Below are 18,736 nucleotides of genomic sequence, written 5' to 3' on the forward strand. Positions count from 1 at the left end.
CTGTCAGACGCCCTAAACCTCACTTTCCACATCTGCAAATTGGGGTTAAGACATCCTCCAAAGTCACACGGCAGCTGCACCTAGCATGATGGTCAGCATAGAGGAAATGCAGAATAAGTTAGCTATTTATAGATTTCTGTTCAGAGTTTTGATTTCAGGAAGGTGCCTGTTAAAACTGTTAAAAGTACGTCTATAAAACCAGAATAAGTTTTCTTTTTTTCTGAAACATTTTTTGTTTTGTTTAAGATTTTTATTTATTTGTTTTTTAGAGAGAGGGGAAGGGAGGAAGGAGGAAAGAGAGAGAGAAACACCAATCAGTTGCTTCTCACATGTGCCCAACCAGGACCTGGCACGCAATCCATGCAGTTCAGGCATGTGCCCAGACTGGGAATCAAAGAGTGATCAAACCAGGGATCTTTGGTTTGGAGGACGATGCCCAGCCCACTGAGCCACACCAATCAGGGATTTCTTTTCTTTTCTTTTCTTTCTTTCTTTCTTTCTTTTTTTAAAAAATTTATTGATTTGAGAGAAAGAACGAGAGAGAAACATGGATTTGTTGGTCCACTAACTTATGCATTCATTCATTTGTTGATTCTTGTATGTGCCCTGACCAGGGACTGAACCTGCGACCTTGGCATATCAGGACGACCCTTTAACCAACTGAGCTACCTGGTCAGGGCTGAAACGTTTTTAACAGTTGATTAAGTAATCGTTGCAGAGATTCAGTGATGGGGTCCTCCCTGCCCAGATACTGCCAACAGCATAGACGTTGTTTTTATTCATTATTTTCCTGTTGACTGATGGACTGTTTTTCTCTAGTAATGTTGCAGGTCAGTGGAATCCAGTTTTTATGCAGCCTCTGCCAGAGGAACACATCATTATCAGAGATGATCAAGACCCCAGGGTAAGCAATGCTAAAGTCTTACGTAAGGGGGTGATTTGCCCTGATTATTAGTCTCTGAAGAGCCAGTTGTGTTAGAACTCTCGGCAGCTGCAGGTGAAAGAAACCCACCTCAGACTAACTGAGGTTTGAAAGGAGACTGCATTGGCCTGTGCCGCTGAGAAGCTGAGTTAGCTGGCTTTATCCGTGGCTGGGACAGCGCTTTCAGCAGTTGGTGTCCCCTTTGTCTCTATTCTGCTTCCCTCCTCGATGCGTTTGTGCTGAGGCAGGCTCCCTGCCTGCGCCTGTGCACTCCGGGAGGGAAGCAATCACAGAGCAGAAAGCACCTCTATCCCAGCCCTGGATAGACACTCACTACCTGGTTTGAATCAGGTGACAATTCTTGACACAGCCACTCTGATCGGAAGGAATAGAATATTCTGGTTTGGCATGAGAAACACAGCCAGCCTGGGCCTTGCTATTGTGAAATGCTGTGAAGTGAGTTGAGTATGGAGAGTGGAGGAATGGTTCCCCAGAGAAAGATAAGGGATTTGTTAGTGAAAGAACGGGAAGTGAATTCTAGTCAGGCGTCCACTACACTAACCATGGCGGTACAAGCATATAAACCAGAAATAAGATAAATGCTGATAGTTGTGGATGCTGTGGAGAAAATAACTTTAAAAGGTGATGCATTAGAGCAAAACAGGCTAGTCTCCCTGTTTTTCAGGGACACCTTCGGGATAAATAGGAAAAAAAGCTTTCACTTCATGCCTTAATATTAAAATGAGGTTTAAAAATTGTGGCTATTTGTAGGATTGGAAAACCCACTTTACATATCTTTTGCCATGTGTTTAATCCCAAGAGTTTATTGGCACTTGACATTGGTTTAAATGCCAAAATCATATGCTAATTATTAAAATCCTTGTTTTTCTCCTTCATTTTGGTCATTTTATCATACCCCAGAAGCTCAGTAGAAGGAAGGAACTTGAAAGAAAGTCAGGTTTACTCCTCACTGGCGGATCGGGTTTATGAAATTTGGTCAAAATAATTAGGCAATATGAGATTTTCCATTTTATCCTCTTTACTTCATTTCTCCACTTGTGAGAGGTTATTGCAGTTTTTTTGTTTTGTTTTTTATATATGACATCTATTATTCTTGGTTCCTTTTCTTTAATATGTGAGCCATGAAACGAGTACTTTGTCAGTGATATAGAAACCAGTCTAATTGTTCTTATGAGTTTAATTGTTTTTACTAGCGTACTCGTCTATCTCCAATGAGTTCAATTTGCCTCTTCCACTTAAGTTGGGCATTTGACAAGGTGTATATTCCAGTGGAGCCCAGAGGAGCTGCATGAGGAGCATACCTTTTTCAGAATCGTACATCTAGTTGACTCAGACATCACGGGCCTCACTTTTCGGGCAAAATATAGACCTGCTCTATATTTGAGCAATAACCTGTTATTGCTCAAATGTAGAAGGGCGTGTATAATAGAAGGCCAGCTTTGATGCAAACCAAAAGCTGTTGAATTCTTCTTGACATTTCTCTAATTTTCATCTTTTTTAGAATGATACTAATTTTTGTTTTAATGCTCTAACAGGAAATGTATTTGCAGAGTCTGTTTACACCAGGACGATTCATAAATGCAGCTTTATGTAAAGCTTTACAGGTCAGTGAGAAAATACTTAATGTTTATTTAAGACTAGCTCTTTATTTTATTACTGTTTATTGTATAATAAATGATTCATTTTTGGTGTTTTGCATATACTAAAACTGAGTATGTTTTTATAATTGTATCATATTCTTTTTTTGTAAATACTACTTACAAATATGTTTATTAATGCTATTGTGATTTTTATCAATGGTCTTGCCATGAAGTGAGACTCCCAGCAGGGAGGTAGGACAGGGCACTTTCCCAGTGATGAATTAAGCGTGCCGCTAGTACAAAGGGAAATTTGTGCCTACCCTAATATAAAAGGTACTATACTACATTACATATAACCTCTATACTTGAAAGAAATCTAAAATTAGTATCTAAATCTAAAATTTGGGTTAGTTTTGGCAATACTCTGTTTTTACTCTTTTGTTAGCGCAGTGAAGGTCTGACTTGGTTCGGGTTCAACCTAAAATCTCAATCTCTTGTCCCGGCTGGTGTGACTCAGTGGATTGAGTGCTGGCCTACGAACCTAGGGGTCACCAGTTTGATTCCCAGTCAGGGCACATGCCTGGGTTGGGGACCAGGTCCCCATTAGGGGGCACAGGAGAGGCACCCACACGCTGATGTTTCACTCCCGCTCTCTCTTCCTCCCTTTCCCTCTTCAAAAAGTGAATAAATAAAAACTTTTTAAAAAAATTTTTAAAAAGAGAGACGCTTAAAATTTTACAAAAGGATTCTTTACTTTAAAGTCACTCAGGCTTCCTTAAATCGCCATCCGTCATGAATTTAAAATAGAATATTGCTCACAGGATGGAAAGGCCCCTCCGAATCCCCTGGCCTGACCTCCCTCCCAGGGCAGCAGCGCGGCTTCTCTGAAAGACGGCCCTTCCGCTCCTGGTTGTCTCTGCCTCCCCAGTAACAGGCTTTTCACGGGCGCGGTGTGAGTTACTGCTCCCAGGCTGTGTCATTTAAAAGTGCTTCCCAGTGTCAGATCAGGTTTAACCCCCATCCTTTTAGTGGCTTCTTTCTTTTGGAATGTCATAGAACTTGTTTCTCTCCTATAAAGTGGACTTCAGTTATTTTAGGAATCTTCCCATGTTCTTTTACTCCATACCAAATATGTCAGTTCTTTCACTTGCTCTCAGTTGGTATGGTTTCCCTTGACTTTTCTTTTGGGTGCACTCTTGAATATCTAGCGATTGCATGATTTCTGTTTTCTCTTAGATAAAACTTCGGAATGTCACAGTCCCTTTTTCTTCCTCTCCTTCACCTCGTCAGCACTTTTTCCTTGTAATCAGTAATCAAATGTATGATGATATTTCTCATGATAGCTCTTGCACACTGAAACATTAAATTGCTCACTGAAAAGGCATTTATGAGATGGTTTCCTCTACTAGGATCATTCCCAGTAGTGAGCCAGCCAGCCCATCACTGCTCTAGCTTAGCCTTGGGCCAGTCTCAGGGTGTGTATGTTCAACAGCATTGCACATCGCCCCTCCGGCTGAGCAGTAGCCGTTCTGCTTCCTTTTTTTAGCTTTCTATAATAATCCAAATGTACCCTATTCTAATTCTTTCAGATTCATGGATTTCTATAGTTTATTCTGGTCTAAACTATTTCAGACTTGTGCTGATGTCAGTTACAGAAATTATTTGCACAGTGTTAGGGGCAAATGTGTATCTTGGGCATGTCTAGCCTCTACATGTTGTCATGTTGCCTCAATGCCTTCTAAACTATTTTTCATTCAGTTTTTGGTATTATATAATTCTCTCCTGTCTCTTTCCATTTTAGATTTTATGTCAAGGAACCGAGAGGAATCTAGATCTTTCCTGGAGTGAACTAAAGAAAGAAGTTACTTTAGCTGTTGAAAGTGAGGTGAGGTTTGGGTAAAGAAAGAATAAATATATTCTTCCATTTTGATATGGATTGGCAAATTGGTACTGAGGAATTGTTCAAATTGTTCACTGAACTTTGTTGGTAGGAAGCAGAAACATTTAACTCTTTTACCTGGAGAATTACATATGTATTTATAGAGTCAATAGCATGTAAACCATAGAGAATATTCATTTAGCTCTAGCTTAGTAATATAATATTAGATAGTTATGTTTCGGGGGGAGAAAGTTCCCACATGGTATCAAGAGTTTCTTTTTTTTCCTTTGCCAGCTCCAAGGAAGTGTAACAGAGTATGAGTTTTCTCAGGAGCAGTTCCGAAATTTACAGCAGGAATTCTGGTTCAAGTTCCATAGCTGCTGTATTCAGTATCAGCAAGAGCTCTCCCATCCGCTCGCCCTCCATTTGAACCCACACACGAACATGGTGTGCCTGCTGAAGAAAGTAAGAGAGCGAGGCGCAGAGGACTCCTTCAGACCGTCCGTGGTCCTGCGGAATGCCAGTCTGTCCTGTGTTGTGTTTCGCTCTTTGGGGGAGCGTTTCCTAAAATTATAGTTCATTTGTAATTAGATAGTCTTCTGCATTACTTATACTTTTGGACATTTTACTTTATTTACCTTGATAGTAAAGTGATTTCAAACTTAATGTAAAACTTACAAGAATAGCACAAAGAGCTTCTATATACTCTTCACCCAGATTTACCATTCGTTAATTTTCATTTGCTTTTTTCCTTCTATAATTTTTTTTTTTTCCTGAGCCACTTGAAAGTTAGTTGAGGACTTCATGCCTCATTATCTGTACAGGTTAGCATGTATCTAAGATCAAGTGTATTCATATGTAACCACAGCACAATTTAAACATCAGGCAATTTGATATTGATGTAATACTGTATAGTTCATAATCAGATTTTACGTGTTGTGCCTATGAGTCTTCTTCTTGATCTAGAATCCAATCCAAGCTCTTCCATGTTTGTCATGTTTTTTCCCCCTTAATCTTAAACTGTCGCCTGCCTTTCTTTGTCTCTCATGACATTGACGTGTTTAGAAGACTGTACCTGTTGTTTGTAAAGTGTCCCTCAACTTGGATTTATCTGGTCCTTCTTTGTGATAAGATTCAATCATTTTATACCTTTACACAGTCACTGAAATTAATGTAACTGGATTTGTATTTCCAGGGGTACCTGTCTTTCCTTATGCCTTCCTCCTTAGTGGACCATTTATATCTACTGCCTGATGAGAACCTTTTGACAGAGGATGAGACAACCATATCTGATGGTAATAGTAATTGTTATGTTCATGTTTAATCTCCTTTCTACATGAACACTATGTTTTGTTTCATATAGAGGCAAAAAGCATTGATTGCCACTGTGACCTTTCCTCGTCCTTTTACCACATTGTAGATACTTCAAGCAAAACTGAAGAGGCCTAAGTGTCTCTAAGGCCTCTGATACATCCTTAGCATTTAATTATTAATATTTTCATATAATATTAATCAGTAGCACTTCATTGGCTTGAGACATGAATGTTAACTTTCTCTTACTCATAGATGTGGATGTCGCTCGGGATGTCATATGTCTTATAAAATGCCTTCGGCTGATTGGAGAGTCAGTGACTATGGATATGTCAGTAATGATGGAAATGAGTTGTTTCAACCTACAGTCTCCAGAAAAGGCTGCAGAACAGATTCTGGAAGATTTGATCACTATTGATGTGTAAGGAGAATTTAGGGTAAAGTGCACTTCCTAATGGAAATTTAGCAATTTTAATGCCAAAGTCAGGATTTTAATGTACATTCAAAAATGTATAAAGTAGTAGCTTAAACTGGCCTATAAATTCTAAAACATAAGAGTATTTTTCTCATATTCATATTGTCTGTCATTTGTGAAAAAAATGAGGGGAACTTGCTTCATGGAGTAAAGTATCTTGTATACCTCCATTCCTTTGCTCTGTGGCTGGTTTTCCTGTTTCATAGCACATTTAAGCTTTCAGGATTTATACAGAGCTTGTCTTATGTATTCTTAGTAGTAATAGGAATTTTCTAATTGTCCTTATAGAGAAAATGTAATGGAGGATATTTGCAGTAAACTGCAAGAGATTAGGAACCCAGTCCATGCCATTGGGCTTCTTATACGGGAAATGGATTATGAGACAGAGGTGGAAGTGGAAAAGGGATTCGATCCAGGTAAATGACAAAGCAGAAGCCTGCCCTTTTGACTTAGAGAAAACAATGATGCATTTAACTTCTCCTCCTTTTGTTTTTAAATTGCAGCTCAGCCTTTGAATATTCGAATGAATCTTGCCCAGCTCTATGGTAGTAGAACAGCAGGGTCTATTGTATGCAGAAGTGTGTATAAAATTGCCAGTACTCGCTTCCTCATCTGCCGAGACCTTTTGATCTTACAGCAGCTATTAATGAGGCTAGGAGATGCAGTAAGTACTATTTCAGAGAAAACTTGTCAAATCTAAAATCTGAAACCTTGTATAGACCTGCAGGCACATTGCAGGATGTCAGCTCTCCAAGCGCAGATACTTTTGTCTTTATTCCCTGCTCTGTCTCCCCTGCGTGGCCCTTTGTAGGTGCTCTGTAAATAGTTGAATCAGGAAAGAGTAAGCGTCGGAATATAAAATGACAGGTCAAGGACATATAGGGAGCAGATTGTTTCACTGTTACCCTTTGCACACGTAGCGATAGGAAACTTACTCAGGTTGGCTCTCCCAAAATTGAGTGTTATTAGTACTACTTTGGATGTGATAGTTGGGTACTGTTTTGTGGGAGGAGAGAAGCGGAGAAAAAGAACTCTCTTTCTGCAGTACAGGACTTACCCTAAGCACAGTCTTGAGATCGCAGTTTGTCTTTACGGTTCTCCCAACTCCATGCTGTGCTTCCTTTTCCATCCTGTCCTTCTACGGCTGCCAGACCCTAGAGACCACCAGTCCCTGTTACCCACCCTGCTGAACACATTCCGTGTCCAGAAATTACCCCTCTTCCCACGGTCAGAAGTCCCTTTGGTCTGTCAGCAATTTCCGATGAGCCTGACAGGAAGCTCTCTGATTACACTAATTTATGTTAATGTGTAAACAACTGAAAGGCCTTTGGGGTTCCCAGAGATTTTAATATTTTTTAAGTCAGAGTTTATTAACTTAAATACATTGCTGATGGTAGAATTTCGGGTAGAAATAAGGAAAAACCCCTGGGAAGATGACTTGTTTGGGCCTAGCAAGGAGCAGCGGGAACCTTCCTTGCAGTCGGTCACTTTCTGCAGCCCTTCCGAAGTTCTTTTCAGTCTTGATAGACTTTTCCATTTCTTTAGGGGTTTGGTGTTTTTGTTTTTTGGGTTTTTTTAAATTATAAACTTTGTTATTTTTTTTCCCTAAATGTAGAAGTACTAGATGTTCATCATAGAGCCTTTAGATATAAACAGAAAGAAAATAAAAATTCACCTGTAATCTTTTGCACAGTGATAACCGCTCTTTCACATTTTGGTGTACACCCTATTTTTCTATGCAATTGTTTTTTGTTTTATGTATAAAATTAGGATATCGTACACATGGTATTTTTTATAGCCTGGTAGTTTTTATTCTACTTACAAATTTCATCAGTATTCTCACATTATTAAATATTCTTATATAGCACTATTTTCAATTATCTAGTATAATTTTAATTTTTTCAATCAATCCCATTTGTGGCCATCCATGTGCTTGCCAGTTTTTCCTCGTGGCTGTACTTTCTGTGCACCTTTGATTATACTCTAGGATAAAATCTAACAACTAGAATTGATTGGTCATAGGCTGCACATATTTGTAAGGCTTTTGGCTGTATTGCCAAATTTTCCTCTACTTTTTTTTTTTACCCAAGACCAGAAGCATAACAATGGTCTTAGGTTTCCCTGTTCCTCTTCTCGAATTCCAAATCTACAGATTCAATAAAAGTTAAGCTTCTCAATGTTGTTTTCTTTTTTTGTCATCAGCTCCCATGACTTGGTAAGCTGTTTTTGATTATTTTACATGTTTGGGTAGATATTTTTGCCATCTGCTATCCCAAAATATAATAGGTGTGTTCGTTTTATTTGTGTATATCTATGTTACTTTTCTTTTAAAGTTTACTTACTGATGTTTAGAGAGGGGGAAGGGAGAGAAACATCAATTTTTTGTTCCACTAATTTATATTTTCATTGGTTGATTCTTGTATGTGCCCTGACTGGGGATCAAACCCAAAACCTTGGAGTAGTGGGACAATGCTCTAACCATCTGAGCTACCCAGTCAGGGATGCGTATATGTAACTTTTCATAGGCCTTTGTAACTGTTTGTTATATTTTACGTCCACCTGAACCATAAGCATTACAGTCGCTAATTGCTATTTACTGTCTCCCCCCACCCCACCACCCATTGTGTACAGGTGATTTTGGGAGCCGGTCAGCTCTTTCAGGCACAGCAAGACCTACTCCACCGAACAGCACCCCTGCTCTTATCTTATCACCTCATTAAGTGGGGAAGTCAGTGCTTGGCAACAGATGTCCCAGTTGACACACTGTGAGTTTTTTTATTCTAATTATTAAAATAAATTGTGCGTTTAATTATTTTTTTCACTGTCTTTACAAGAAAAAATTGTAAGCGTTATGCTGTACTGTGTTTTGTCTTTAAAATTTGAAGAACTTTTAGTTGCTTCATTTTCCAAAGGTTAAAGGCAACTTATAAGTATGAAAATAATAAATTATATATTATTACACATGTGTATAATGTAAAGATAAATCCTGTTGAAAGCAAAATAAGATGAGGTCGGAGGAAAATTTGGACCCCACACAAAAACATTGTGCTAGTTATTAAAAGTAGGCTGAGATTCTTTATAATTCAAATAAGAAAGAAAATCCAACAATTAGAAGATTCACATTTTCAGTAGGTTCAACCATTCCATTTTCTCTGGCAAGGTAAGGCTTCTCAGACCATGGAGGCCTTGGAGAAGTTGCTGCTGCGGCTTCTCACCGAAGGGTCACCGAGTGGAATCATGGGCAAGTGTCTAAACGATGCCATGTTTTCCAGATTGTTTTCATGGTTTCAGTGGAGCTCTCCTGCGCGCTTTGTTAATTACACTGACAGCACTGCTGATAGAATAACTTGGTGAAGTCATATTGAGCATAAGAGAATTTATTAAGCTGTTTTTTTCCCCCTTTTTTCACAGGGAGTCTAATCTCCAACACTTATCGGTACTGGAACTAACTGACTCTAGTGCTTTAATGGCAAATAAGTTTGGTAAGGACTGGACTGTGTCTGCATTTGATTTAAATTTGGCAGTTATTGTATATTCATGAAAGTGGTCTTTTGCCACCTTTATTATAGAAAGTTTGGTGAGGCTCTGCTTTCACTTTGAGAGGATATAAGCAAGCTTGGCCTGAGACCCCTGGCAATGAGCCTTGTGGAAACCACAGTCAGAGATCAGGCATAAAGTAAGGGTGTTACCTACATGTATATACATAATGCCGCTTTTCCACTGTATAGTGATGCTCCAGTGATTAATTCAAAATCATGTTTTAAATTTACCTAGTTCACGGTAGCTTTTGTAATTTTGTCTTAAATCAGTATATATTCAAAAGGAGCCCCTTTCCTGTGTGAGAACCATTCTGGGGGATTTACTTTATGTTGTTTTGGTATAAACCTTGGAATCTTCAAACTATTTTTATTGTAAACACTTCCTAGGGCAGACACTTAGGTTTAGTGAGACCAGTGAAAAGCAATGACTATGTGTTGATTTAAGTGGCTTTTTAAATTGCATTTGTATAGTACTTCACAGTTTACAAATTGCTTTCATTTATATTAACACTGATAATCCCAAGGGTGCATTTTTTTAGATTTTATTTATTTACTTTTAGAAAGAGGGGAAGGGAGGAAGGAAGAGAAGGAGAAAAACATCATTGTGCAAGAGAAACATCCATCGGTTGCCTCTCACACGCCCCCAACTGGGGACCTGGCCTGGAACCCAGGCATGGGCCATGATGGGGAATCAAACCATAGACCTTTCGGTTTGCATGCTGGCGCTCAGTCCACTAAGCCACACCAGCCAGGGCCTAGTGGTGCATTTTATATTTTGAAATAATAAGTGTTCTTTGTTACAGGCGTAAAATGAATTGGTAGCCTGTCTTAATTGAAAATTGATACTGCTACCACAAGTTGGTGATTGTCATTACTTTTTCTTTTTAAGTATCTAGCCCTCAGACAATTGTGGAATTATTCTTCCAAGAAGTTGCAAGAAAGCACATTATATCTCATCTCTTCTCTCAACCAAAGGCACCTCTGAGCCAGACTGGGTTGAATTGGCCTGAGATGATTACGGCAATTACCAGTTATTTATTGCAGCTCTTGTATCCTTTTATTTAAAACATAAGTAAATGGGGTTTTTTTCCTTTTTTTTAATCCTCACCCAAGGACATTGTTTCATTACCTTTAGAGAGTGAGGGAGTGGGAGGGAGAAGCATCAATCAGTTGCCTCCCATATATTCCTGGACCTGAGATCCTTCACACCCAGACTGGGGATTAGTAAGCAACCTGTTAGTCATGGGTTCCCACTCCAATCAACTGAGCCACACCAGCCAGGGCCGAAGGTCTTCCAGCTAAAGAGTCTAAGGATCTTATTCTGCCTTTATAATGAAGATTTTTTGTGAGGTTGGGTGCTTTTCCTCCCACAGAAGATGATAGTACTTATTTTCAGATATGATCCCAATTTTTCTTTTATTTTGGTGTGTTTTTTTTACTCAGGAGTTGAGCCTGAGGAGTTGAGATTTTACTAGTATATACATGTTTAATACTTACATCTCTTTTCAAGCATTGTACATTCATCAAATATTGCCCCCAAAAAGTAAAACATCTCCTTAACCAATGACTAGATGGCCTAGCAATCCCAGTTGTCTCTTTCTAGAATGTTTGATGGGAAATTGTCAGTATGTACAATTGCAGGTGAGTACCGTTGAATATTTCCAGTTTAATTATTCATGTAAAGAAGAGGATTTCTGAAACGTTTTTCTTTGTAAATATTACCTGCATTTTAATTGGGCTAATAATAAGAGCCATAATAATTTACATTCAACTGCACCAAAACATACTCCAGATTTTCTCTACTTCCCTCTCGATAGTTTCATTCCTAACATAATTTTTTCTAGAATTCTTTCTTTTTTTTAAATTCTCTCTATTAGGTAAAATAGCATACCATTCTCTTCACTTAAGTCCTTTCCTGGAATCTAGTGATTGAACCAGTAAATACCAAAAGTTGGAAAATTGCTAAGATGGGAAGTGGGTGTGTGTTTATGTTATTGGAGTTCCGTTTGCTTTCTTAAAGTATCTAGTAGCCTAATATAAGAATCAATTAACAGGATTAGGTTTTGTTCTTCAGGATGTCAGGAAATATACCTTTTGTTGATTGATGACATTTTCCCTCCCTCTGCGAAGAATGTGGAAATGAGTATTTATTTTCTTAATCAGAAAGTGCCTTTTATGCTTTTAAGGATTATATTCAACTGCTTCATCCCTGGTGTCAAGTCAATGTTGGTTCCTGTCGATTTATGCTGGGACGGTGTTACCTGGTCACAGGAGAGGGCCAGAAGGTAAACTGCCTTTGAGTGATGAACAAAATTTAGTGCAAGGAGGACACTTAGTTTCCATCTAAGTTGGAGGGGGTGGTGAGGGGCATAGAATCCTCTAGATAAGGATAAAGGAGACTGCTAGTGCCTTTGGAGAATGTCCTCCCTCAGGTACTTTGCAGACTAGTTAGGACACCAGAGAAGAAAAGAGTGAAACCCTCCTCCCCCTGCGTAGGTATTCTTAGGGATGCATTTTAGTAAATAAAATGTATCTTTCAATTACATTGTTTTCATTATATCTTTTTTGGGGATTTTTTGTTTGTTTTGTTGGGGAATCTTGAATTATTTAATTTTAACTGTTGTAACTTCCTAGGGGTTTTGAAAACATTTTTCATAATAATTTGAGAAAAAATTTACATATCGTTATAACTCACCCAATTTAATCTACATGTCAACTTTTTAATATATTCACAGAGTTGTACAAGTATCACAATTAATTTTAGAACATTTTCATCACTCCAAAAAGAAACCCCAACTTATTAACCATCAGTCCCCAATTCAGCCCTTAGTGAACTACTGGTCTACTTTATTTCTCCACAGAGAAAATAAGTAATAAATAAGTAAATTTACCTATTCTAGGCATCTCATATTAATGCATATATTATATGGTTTTTTGTGACTGATTTCATTCATTTAGCATATATTCAAGGTTCATGTATGTTGTAGATATAATTTCTTTTAATGGCCAAATTATATCCCATTGTATGGATGTGCCATATTTTGATTATTCATTCACCAGTCAATGGGTGATATATCTTTTTTTTTTTTTTTTTTAATGCAGCTCCTTTTCCTATTATGGTCATTTACCTTTCTTATCTTTTTCCTGACATTCTGTTATGTAAATTTTCAAACATACAGAAAAGTTGAAAAGCTTTTATAATAAAGTCATAATATATTCACCACTCAAATTTTACAACTGTTAACGTGTTGCTACAGCTGCTTTATTACATATTTATCTATTAATTATCATATTAAAGTTTACTTTTTAATAGCATTTAAGTAAAAAAGTAAGATAAAAATATTAAATAATGCATCAGCTAGAGTTTAGAATGGCAGAAATTATCCATTATAAGTCACTTAGTATTTTATTTCTCCAGGCCCTGGAATGTTTCTGCCAGGCAGCATCGGAAGTGGGCAAAGAGGAATTCTTGGATCGCTTGATCCGGTCAGAGGATGGGGAGACAGTTTCCACCCCCAGGCTGCAGTATTATGATAAGGTACGTTATTCCAGGCTTGGCTCTTTTTTTTTTACCACCCTGTGTAGAAATTTTTCTGAAATACATTGCCTTGTTATTTTGGAGAAAAACACTATAAAAATTAATTATTCCCTGAATTTCCAAGTAAAGAAAATGAATTTGCCTAGAAAAATTGAAACGTATTTTTAATTAAATTTGATAAATGTTTTTAACTTAAATGATAATCGCTTTATTGGCCCAGTTATCGTTAGAATTTTATTACTTAATATTAGTTTTGCTGGTAACTCAAATAACTGCCTTGCAGTGTGCAGCCTCAGTTTATGACGGGGCCCCTGAGCTTTCCTCTTAACACTCTCTCCTCTCTCCGCTTAGCTGTCATGGTAGCGGCCTTCTTACTGTCTGCTGCAGGCCAACCTCATCCTCTGTTCCTTTCAGAGCCTTTCTGCCTGCCGTTCCCTTAGTCAACTTTCCCGCGCCCTGGTGGCATTCACGTTTCTGCTCAGGTGTCGCCTGCCTGCTCACGCTTCCTCCCGTGCACACAGGTGGACGGGGCACCGTGGGCAGTCTCTGGGCCTGGCTTTATTTTTCTTCATAACATTTAATTGTGCTTGATGCTATATTTTAGATACCTGTGTGTTGTTCTTCAGCTTTCCCACCAAAAAGGAACTGCAACAAGGCAGACTCCACTGTTGTGTTTGTTGCTTGGTCTTCAAAGAAATAAGTGAATCTATACTGAAATACTGACATAGATTTCTATCTACTAATAACCCTCCACTATCTTACTAATGAGAAAATTATTTTGAATTTTAAGTAAGAGTGTTTAATCTGAAGCCAGATAGATTTAAGGCATTAATAAATCCCCTGAAATAAGGTGCAAAATGTTGTTTGTATTTTTTTCTGTGGAGAGACTCACAGCTTTTATTAGGACAAACTTACTGATTTAAAAAAACAGTGCTCCAGTGGACCGCAGAGTGAGACTTGGAAAGAAAATACTAGAACTTTCACTCACAGAAGAAATAGATCAAAATATCCTAATGTTTATCATAAGGATCGACTTTGATGCCTTTTATTTGGTCCTTTCACCAAGTGGTCATTTGTCACTTAGTCTCAAGATAGGCATCCGAGGGAAGACTGAGTGTCGCAGCGAAGGGCAGGGTATGTAGTGGCACCCTCGTCCACTTCATTTCAGTAGGTTCGGTTCGCCGGGTTAAATTGGTTTATACATTATATTGCCTAATTTTAATGAAAATCACCTTTACAATATGGACTTGGCTTTTAAAAATTCCTGCAAAGAAAACAAGATTGGAGGTACTAACAAAGTACAAGCAAGTGAGGAAAATGTAAGGCTGACACTTCTGCCTTTGATACAGACTCTTCATCAGCCACATTGCAAGGTAAAAACAGTGACTGTCTATAATCAGATCGGACAAGAGTCAGCCAAAAACAATTGAACTTTTCAGAGATGCCATTTTAAGATCTAAGTAAGAGTACCTTGAATTGAAATGTCAATTCAAGATAGTATGCAAACTATCAATATGTTAAGCATCCAAATCACCTGTGGTTTACAACCACTTTGGGAAACTCAGTATCTAGTAGCTCTAATCAATTGACATACTAGGACTTAGTGATTGTAGTTCTAAATATATCCAAACAAATGTACATATTTACCAAAAGAGATTTGTATAATTTATGTTCTAAGCATATTCATAAAAGTCATATACTAGAAACAACCCAAATGTTCATTAACAGAATGGATCAGTGAATTATATATGCTTTCAATGAAATGAATTGTTGCATGTAATAACATAGATCAGTCTTATAAACATGTTAAACAAAAGAAAGCCAATACACACACACACACACACACACACACACACACACACACACACAAAATACATACTATAAGATTCTGTTTCCATGAAACTAAAAACAATTATTAAAAGTCAGTAGTGGCATTCTGACTGGTATGGCTCAGTTGGTTGGAATGTCATCCTGTAAACCGAAAGGTCACAGGTTTGATTCCGAGTTGGGGTACCTGTCTAGGTTGGAGGTTCAGTCCCCTGTTGGGGCACTTATGAGAGACAACTGATCGGTGTTTCTTTCCCAATCTCTCTGCATTCCTCTCTCTCTAAAATCATTTCCTCAAGTGAGGATTAAAAATAAAAAGTCAGTAGTGGGTGGAAGGAGTCACACAGGACCCTTGGAGTACTGATGTATTATAATTCTTAATTTGGGTGCTTGTAGCATGGATATGTTTACTTTGTGAACAGTCAGCCAGCTATGTACTTAGGATATGAGTACATTTCTAAGTACATGTTATACTTCAGTGAAAAGTTGAACCTTAAAAATAACCTAAGTATCCAGAACAAAAAGATTTTTGTATACTGTTGATAAAGAAAAGAAAGCTAACAATAAATAACTGCTAATAAATAAAAATAATTTTATACTATTTTAATCTTATCTTTATAACTTATACTTTGAGTGTTTTGTACATATGTATTAGAGAAATGGCTGTATATAAGTAAATACATGAGCATGTGTCTAGAGTGTGCACAGATATTGTTAATAGTGTGGACAATTTACAAAGTTTGAAGAGTGCTATTTGTTGTACTGGAAATAGGATATGTCAAATATTAATGTAATCTGTTTAGGATTTTTATAAGGCTATGGTGTTAATATTGTTTACTAGGCTTTAAATTCATCTGTTACCCAAAAAGTACAAAAAGTAGTAAAATTATATTTGTTCCTTCATTCAGCAAATACTCAGAGCCTACTATGTGATAAACACTGAGGTTAGAGCTATGAACAAAAAAGACCAATAGAAAGTTTTACAACAAGCCTGTTACTTAACAGTAGAATCTAGAGGAAAATCTCAAGTATTGACCAAATAATCCTCATGCTCATCTTGTCAGCACCTTTGATTTAATCTTTATCTTACCCAGTTATTTAATGGATTTAAAATCGTATTTCAGCCCTGGTTGATGTGGTTCAGTGGATTGAGCACCAGCCTGCAAACCAAGGTGTTGCCAGTTCAATTCTCAGTCAGGTCACATGCCTGGGTTTCTGGCCAGGTCCCTGGTTGGGGGCATGCAAGAGGCAACTGATTGATGTTTCTCTCCCACATCATGTTTCTCTCCCTCTCTTTCTTCCTCCCTTCCCCCCTCTAAAAATAAATAAAGAAAATAAAATCGTATTTCAATTTGGAGTGCATCAGCATATTACTTTTAATGGAAATTCCTTCTGTTTCTCCGTAGGTTTTGCGTCTACTAGATGTTGTTGGTTTGCCTGAACTAGTTATTCAGTTGGCTACATCAGCAGTAACTGAAGCAGGTGATGACTGGAAGAGTCAGGTAAGAACTAAATATAATCTAGTTATTTCTCTTGAGGTTTGTTGTGAATGTCATACTTTAACTTATATTAATCTTTTTTCCTCTATATTTGATACTTAGGCTACTTTAAGGACATGCATTTTCAAACATCATTTGGATTTGGGTCACAATAACCAAGCGTATGAAGCCTTAACCCAAATTCCTGATTCCAGCAGGTAGTCAATCTCAGCCTTTTTTAGAGAAGGTGATTTACTAACCGTTTCACTCACTAAGACAGTTTACCCTCATCTCCCTTTCCTTTCTTCTAGGCAGTTAGATTGTTTGCGGCAGCTGGTGGTCGTTCTTTGCGAACGCTCGCAGCTGCAGGATCTTGTAGAGTTTCCCTATGTGAATCTGCACAACGAGGTAATTTGATTTCTCCACTGATGACTGGACACAACTGTGTTGGTTGTCGTGATGGCTACTAACTTTGATACCCGGTTGCTTCCCCATCCTTAGGTTGTGGGAATAATTGAATCACGTGCCAGAGCTGTGGACCTCATGACTCATAATTACTATGAGCTTCTCTATGCCTTTCACGTCTATCGCCACAATTACCGAAAGGGTGAGAACTGGAAGCAGAGTCTTTGTTGGAGGCACCTTATCAATTTAATGTTTTATAAATATATTAAGTGTTTAACTTATGTAATTTTTACCTTATTTTTACAACTGGAAAAATGTTCTCTACAAGCATTTGGGGATATTATGTTTAAGGACAAGATTAGCTTCACCCTTTTGAAGATTACCTGTTAGCCTTAACGATAGGCACTTACTCCAATTCTAGAACATTTTTGATGCATTTCCAGTAAGATGACCTTCTATGTGTGTCTTCTGATTTTATTTTTATTTTATTTTAAAGATTTTATTTTCTTACAGAGAGGGGGAGGGAGGGAGAAAGAGAGGGAGAGAAACATCAGTGTGTGGTTGCCTCTCATGCACCCTGCCCTGGGGACCTGGCCTGCAACCCAGGCATGTGCCTCGACTGAGAACCCAACCAGTGACCTTTTGGTTCACAGTCTGGCACTCAATCCATGGAACCACACCAGCCAGCACTGATTTTATTTTACTTTTCTAATTATATTTTATTGATTTTGCTATTTCAGTTGTCCCAATTTTTCCTTCTTCTGCCCCCCTCCACTCGGCACCCCCCACTCCCTCAGCCAATCCTCGCACCATTGTTCATAACCATGGGTTGTGCGTATGAGTTCTTTGCCTACACCATTTCCTATACTGTACGTTACATCCCCATGGCTATTCTGTAACTGCCCATGTACTTCTTAAATCCCCTCACCTCGTCACACATTCTCTCACATCCCCCTCCCATCCGACAGCCATCAAAATGCTCTCCATATCCATGATTCAGTCTCTGTTCTGCTTGTTTGCTTAGTTTGTTTTTTAGATTCATTGTTGATAGGTATGTATTTATTGCCATTTTATTATTCATAGTTTTGATCTTTTTCTCAAGTAAGTCTCTTTAACATTATCATATAATAATGGTTTGGTGATGATGAACTTGTTTAGTTTTTTTCTTGTCTGGGCAGCACTTTATCTGTCCTTTGATTCTAAATGATATCATTGCTGGGTAGAGCAATCTTGAGTGCTTTTCATGACTTTGAATATTTCTTGTCAATCCTTCTAGCCTGCAAAGTTCCCTTTGGGAAATCAGCTCACAGTCTTTTGGGAACTCCCCTGTGGCTAACTAACTTCTTTTCTGTTGCTGCTTTTAATATTCTCTCTATCTTTAACCTTTGGCATTTTAATATGGTGTGTCTTGGAGTGGGCCTCTTTGTATCCATCTTGTTTGGGACTCCCTCTTTCTCTATTTCCTTCACCAAAGTAGGGAAGTTTTCATTCATTATTTTTTCAAGTAGATTTTCACTTCTTGATTTTTCTCTCTTCTGGCACCTCTATCATGTGAATGTTGGAGTGCTTGAAGTTGATCCAGAAGCTGCTGACAGTATCCTTGTTTTCTGAGGTTCTTTTTTCTTCTTGTTCTGATTGGTGTTTTTTGCTTTCTGATGTTCCAAATTATTGATTTGATTCTTGGCTCCATTCACTCTACTGTTGTTTCCCTGTAAATTGTTCTTTTTTTCAGTTAGTATATTCTTTATTTCTGACTGGAGC

The 18,736-nt window shown here is 38.0% G+C and overlaps 1 protein-coding gene across 1 annotated transcript in view; it reads left to right on the top strand.

Moving 5' to 3' along the window:
* Positions 1–18,736, top strand: part of NUP160 (nucleoporin 160) — a 43,002-nt gene that overhangs the window by 12,583 nt on the left and 11,683 nt on the right. The window contains exons 10-27 of the mRNA XM_054586961.1: positions 820–904; positions 2,479–2,547; positions 4,325–4,408; positions 4,697–4,867; positions 5,598–5,697; positions 5,969–6,134; positions 6,477–6,604; positions 6,692–6,852; positions 8,820–8,953; positions 9,600–9,670; positions 10,617–10,776; positions 11,299–11,368; positions 11,914–12,012; positions 13,146–13,265; positions 16,499–16,594; positions 16,694–16,788; positions 16,882–16,978; positions 17,072–17,177. Coding sequence (XP_054442936.1) covers positions 820–904; positions 2,479–2,547; positions 4,325–4,408; positions 4,697–4,867; positions 5,598–5,697; positions 5,969–6,134; positions 6,477–6,604; positions 6,692–6,852; positions 8,820–8,953; positions 9,600–9,670; positions 10,617–10,776; positions 11,299–11,368; positions 11,914–12,012; positions 13,146–13,265; positions 16,499–16,594; positions 16,694–16,788; positions 16,882–16,978; positions 17,072–17,177 — 2,012 coding nt within the window. The remainder of the gene's footprint in view (positions 1–819; positions 905–2,478; positions 2,548–4,324; positions 4,409–4,696; positions 4,868–5,597; positions 5,698–5,968; positions 6,135–6,476; positions 6,605–6,691; positions 6,853–8,819; positions 8,954–9,599; positions 9,671–10,616; positions 10,777–11,298; positions 11,369–11,913; positions 12,013–13,145; positions 13,266–16,498; positions 16,595–16,693; positions 16,789–16,881; positions 16,979–17,071; positions 17,178–18,736) is intronic.

The sequence above is a fragment of the Pteronotus mesoamericanus genome, unplaced genomic scaffold (assembly GCF_021234165.1).
Source record: "Pteronotus mesoamericanus isolate MK-2021 breed Mesoamerican mustached bat unplaced genomic scaffold, CSHL_Meso_final scaffold_1066, whole genome shotgun sequence".
NCBI lineage: Eukaryota > Metazoa > Chordata > Mammalia > Chiroptera > Mormoopidae > Pteronotus > Pteronotus mesoamericanus.